At 31.1% G+C, this 5,518-nt stretch overlaps 1 protein-coding gene across 1 annotated transcript; it reads right to left on the bottom strand.

The window, feature by feature from the left end:
- Positions 1-471: 471 nt before the first annotated feature.
- On the bottom strand, positions 472-3,177 carry LOC131052248 (expansin-B3). Its single transcript, XM_057986872.2, has 5 exons — positions 2,608-3,177; positions 2,344-2,456; positions 2,067-2,260; positions 1,175-1,304; positions 472-1,037 (listed from the first exon to the last, which is right to left on the bottom strand). Exons 1-5 carry the CDS (start codon positions 2,747-2,749, stop codon positions 843-845), a joined length of 774 nt encoding a protein of 257 aa, XP_057842855.2. The 5' UTR covers positions 2,750-3,177; the 3' UTR covers positions 472-842.
- Between the last annotated feature and the right edge of the window lie 2,341 nt (positions 3,178-5,518).

Here is a 5,518-nt window from a genome sequence, read left to right as displayed (position 1 = left end):
TGCACCCTAAGCTCGTAAAGAGTACATCGGATGCATGCTATGTGATCCATTATGCGCACAAGAGTCAAAAAGTACACATTTCAAAGTGTCGCTCGATACCTATTTAAAGATGTTCCTATGCACTTAAAATTGCCAATACTTATGCATAAATGCCGTAGTACTCATGTGCTATTGGTACCATTAAAAATGCACAAATTGATCAATTATGATTCTAAAAATAAGTGGTTATTAGTACATGTGAAATTTATTAATGAACTTTTAGTTTTTTTACTCTTAAAGTTAAAGTTAGTAATTAGAAAATTGGATGTGCAAAGAACGAACACTTATTAGAACACAGGGTTATCCTATATGATTTTTTATTGAGTTTTTTTAACTGAAAATCCAATGAATAGTGGTAACTGGCATTCTTAGCCATATGAAAATAAAACCACTGAATCCTCTCCACAAACAAAAACAAAAACAATACAAAGATTCTCTTAAAAAGATGGTCAAACTTTCATTAAAGAGAAAACTGCAACTATCATGACAACAGGTACAAAACATTGAAATTTGCTTCTTGGTTTACATGCCATGGCAGAAAAGGTAATACGGAACTGGCAGTTCCTGATAGGTTGCAGTGCCTTTAAAAACTTGACCCACATTTTTATTTACTATTTAGATGGCAAACATAGGTACCTAAACATAACCAACCTACTACTGATGCACAGCAGCCTTATGGAGCTGCCACCGAGCGGCTCTCTCTCTCTCTCTCTCTTTCACACACTATATTTAACTTCAACGACTTACTAACAAACTTCCCTTTGGAAGTCGATTCCTCGTTTACACGTACACCAATATTGTTTTCAGTCGAAGTTGAGGCGTGATTTGTAAGTGGCGGTAGGAAACCAGTTGTGTGGGATGACATCTCTGGCAGAGAGCGTCTTGTTGGAGGACAAGGATGTTACGCGCAGAGAAAATGGTGCCTTCAATGGCCCTCCTAGCAAACACCAGTTTGCTCCCCACAAATGCCTCATTTCCATCCATGTCTCCGACCCAGCCTGCACTTTCCAAACAATCATAAAAGACTTTTCCGTTATGTGGATGTCATTAAAAAATTTCATTCATTCAATCAATATTCTTCAATACAAGAATATGGAAGAAGATCGCATGATGGATCAAAAGATCTACAATGTACCTCTTTCAGATGAACGCCTCCCACATCTCCATCATTATCTTCATATTCGATCAGAATGGAAAACCAATAGTCTGTAGAGCCCTCGTTCACATGGAATGTGATGTTTCTTCCAGGATACTCACATTTTGTCCTGAAAGATTAGCTTACAATAGTTAGCAAGAGTTTTCCATAGTTCATGTACAGTAAGTGAAAGATTATTTTATTTCTGAAATTGGCTGTCTACATTTTCAATACATTATCAATCAAGTTCAGCGATTTATTCTTTTGGATGATCACATTCAATGGTCTAAGGAAATAGATCTTAAATATGATAAAAAATGTCCATACGAAAGCATAGAGAATTGATTTCAGAAACAATCTTTTGAAGATTAGCTTATAATAGTTGGTAAAAGGTTTTTAGAGTCCATGTAGTAGTGGTGGAAAGATTTTGTTTCTGAAATCAACTTTTCATGTTTTTACATCTGACATTTTCAATCAGGTTCAGCAATACATTCTCTTTGAACAATGACACCCATTGATCCAAGAAAATAAATTGTAAAATATGATGGAAAATATGGATAGATAAACATACACAGTTGATTCTAAAAACAATCTTCCGAAAATTAACTCACATTTTACATTTTTTGAAAGTTATACATGAGAAAATAAAAGAAACACATAACAGAATTGAAACTTGCATTTGTAATTAATTAGAATACTCTCTATCCTTTTGAACGATCACACATTGTCTTCAAAAAAATGGATCACTGTAATGAAAATGTCAATACTAAAATATATACAATTGATTTCAAAAACCATCTTCAAAATTAACTCTATTATACTCTGTGCATAAGAGAGAATGACAGAAGCATAGAGGAGAGTAAAGTCTTGTATTTGGAAGTCATTAGAATACCGTCTGTAGAGAACAGGGAGTTCTCCAGTGTTGAGAAGACTGGTGGCCTGGCCTGCTACAGCCATACGGCCAAAAGCGGCTCCGCTCAGATCAAAGTGAGTTCGTCCAAAAGCACAGTATCCACCTGGGCATTCGTCTGTTACTATCACTGTCACAGCTCTCTCTGCACACATGCTCTGTTCCAGACATTTCACCTGCACACAAAGGAAACATTGTAAATTTATGGCCAAAAATCCAACAATGAGTGACTTAGAAAAAATGGGTAGTTGTTAAGCACCTTATAGCATGCTCCACAACCTTCTCCGCCTTTGAACAGCACAGGGCTCACAGCACCCACTCTCTTTCTAAAAGGCTTCACATCCACCAGGCTGCCATACCCACAAGCACCTCCTGTACATTCACTCCATTAGTTATATAACTATCCATTAATGCATAAGTTATGGTGTATGATATTGATGCGTCCCTTTTCTTATATATCTACGACAAATTTTATATTACATCAAGATAGAAGAGATGAAAAGTGAGCTCTGTTAGTGTTTACCAGTGCTTCCATCCCCATCTGGACTACCATACCAGGTAGCTGTAGCAGGGCGCCATTCGAGCTCCTCTGCCTCAAAACCCAAACAGAGCAGCACACTTGCTCCCAAGAGCACAAGCCTGAGTGAATGAAATGCCTTCATCATTTCACACTGATGAATAACAGGGGAAGGAGGAGTCCCAATTTAAAGAGAAGATTGGATAATGATGTTCAAGAACAGGGGAAGGAGGAGACCCAATTCAAGGAGAAGATTGGACAATGATGTTCAATCAGATTGGGCCCGTGGGGCTCTTCATCTCAAGAAATCGACCCAAATCATTCCTTGTAAGTTTTTGGCGCGCAGGAATGAAATGAACATTCTTTACTACACACGAACACCATGTGAGATAGTTAACTGCATTAAAGCCGCTGATAGCGGTTGGGCACTCACAAAAAGAGAGATTTGGTTTAACTATTTTTTATTAAGGCATGATTTTTTACTCTAATGGCGTCGACTGTTAGGCCCCATTTCACACTGTGTGAGATGGGGACAAAAGAAAAAGCTTCTTCTGTTTGTCGGTAGGAAGCTCCATTGATTTAGAAGAAAGTAGGGCATTGGGTCTCTTTTGTCGCGGGTTTTCCACAGTACAGTCACATGATAATTATATGAAGAAGACAGAAACCTCACATGTGTGCACTAATGGTGCATATTCTATGATTGGTTTTTCCATGGTGGAGAATCAGTTGGGTGAAATAACTAACTACTAGTGCAGTCACAGGGATTTAATGTGAAAAGAAAGAACAATAATCCATTCCGACATCCATTAATTTCAGTGTTTAATGTTTTGTTATTTGATTAGAAGATTGTTGTGCTCACATGCCAGAAATCTTGTCAGTCAGCCAGACAGTTCTTAGTCTATAATTTAATTTCGGTTTTATGTTTATTTAGTGTTTATTGAAGAATCAAATTGGTTTATGAGATTGAAAGAGATATAATGTATGGATGATAAGAAAAGTGTGATGGTGTATTCGGAGGAAATGTATAAAAAATTTGGAAAATGTATTAGAAGAAATCTTTTATTTTATTGAAATAATTAGAAGAAATTTTATGAAAGTCTTAAGTAACAGAAGTTTTGGACCACAATAAAGTATGTGATGGATATATTAGGGTTTGGGGGAAGTGAGTTTGTTTCATTTTGGAAATCTATAATATGAATTTTGATGTTTTTAAAGTATGTGATGGACATATTAGGGTATGGGGATCAAGTGGGTTTGTGTCATCTTGGAAATCTATAATATGAGTTTTGATGTTTTTCAAGAGGCCTTTTCCTACTAAAATGTGGGAAGGTCAAAATAAGAAGTTACTAGTCTAGTATGAGCTTGTCTAATAGACATGCCTTAAGAAGGTTGTTGACTAATATTGAACATCTCTTGCAAGAAGAAAACAAGATTTCCGGTTCTCGCAGATCATGGAGCCAAATAAGAACCAAATTAATCTTTAAAGAAACAAATAAAAAATAATCTAATCTCATAATATTGAGAACATCGAAATACAAAAAATTCCTTCATCTTAAATTTTAAAAAACATATTTAACAAATCTTATGTCTATAAATAATATCATAATCTATCTCAATGTAAAACTAAAAAAAATAAACTCTAATTTTTTATCAAAACAAATAATTATTTTTAATAATTTCATTAACTTTAATTTAATTTTAAATGTCCAACTTTAACTCCTAATATAATTAATAAAAATAATAATAATTTCAACTTAAAACCTCCTTATTAATTTCCTTTAAAAAAATTTAAATAAGAAGTAACTAGTAGAGTATGAGTCCTCTATTAGATATGTCATAAGAGAGTTGATTAAAAACAATATTTTCCTTCATCTTTAATTTTAAAAATGTATTTAAAAAATATTATATTTATAAATAATATAATGATCAATCTCAATATAAAATTAGTTAAATCAAATTGCAAATTTTTATTATAAATAAATAATTATTTTATTTTTCATTAATTTTACTTTAATTTCAAATGTTCAATTATAATCTAATATAATTTTATCTTGGAACCTCCTTATTAATTTTCTTTAAAAAGGGATAAATAATAAATTGTTAAATGTGTACTTGTTAATATAATTAAAATATCTTTAAAGTGTACTCATTAATCAATAATAATATCTACTATTTAAACAAGAGAAAATAATATGATATGTATTTCTTTATAACAATGAATTCAACCATGGATTTGCCAGTCAATAATTTTTAAAATGTTATTAAGTGTTTGATGAAAAAATATTTTATTTGTGTTTTATATTATTTTATTTTAATTATTAAAAATATTTTTAATATAATTATATTAGATTTGTTTGTATCAACATGGTATATAGAATTTAATAATTAATAATATTATTATAAATATATATTTTTTTAAATATGTAAAAAACATGGAAAGATATCATTATAGACACAATTATTTTATTTGTCTATTATTTCACTTAAAAAATATTATCTTATTATATTATATTTAATATTAAATTATTATTATATGATTATATTATTATATATTTATATTCCTATTAAACTCGTTACAAAAGAAAAAAAGCTATTAAAACTAAATTATTATTATATTATTATATTTTTATATTTCTATTTACTGTTTACAAAAAAATACTATTAAGATTAAATTATTATTTTTAAATTACCATATCATTATATTTTTATTTTATATTTGTTCTTATCCTTATCCTTGAGAAAAAAAAATGGATTTTATGTAGCGGCACTTTCAATCCCATCATTGTAATATGCCTTTGACGTAATTAAATATAAAAACATTAAATTATTTACTTTATGGTATTATCAATGTAATAAAAAATTGAGTTATCAACTCACATTTACATCTAAGATTCTTTTTTCAACCATTTTTTTCTTT

Source organism: Cryptomeria japonica, chromosome 8 (genome assembly GCF_030272615.1).
Source record: "Cryptomeria japonica chromosome 8, Sugi_1.0, whole genome shotgun sequence".
In the NCBI taxonomy this organism is placed as follows: Eukaryota; Viridiplantae; Streptophyta; class Pinopsida; order Cupressales; family Cupressaceae; genus Cryptomeria; species Cryptomeria japonica.
The sequence above is the reverse complement of the archived record's forward strand: the minus strand, read 5'-3'. Positions and strand labels throughout refer to the sequence as shown.

Excerpts from the sequence above, each read along its gene's own strand:
- LOC131052248 (XM_057986872.2), bottom strand. The coding sequence starts at position 2,749 with ATGATGAAGGCATTTCATTCACTCAGGCTTGTGCTCTTGGGAGCAAGT. Across the intron at positions 2,457-2,607 it reads AGATGGGGATGGAAGCACTG|GAGGTGCTTGTGGGTATGGC; the intron begins GTAAACACTAAC and ends GTGAATGTACAG. Across the intron at positions 1,305-2,066 it reads CTCCCTGTTCTCTACAGACG|GACAAAATGTGAGTATCCTG; the intron begins GTATTCTAATGA and ends CTAATCTTTCAG.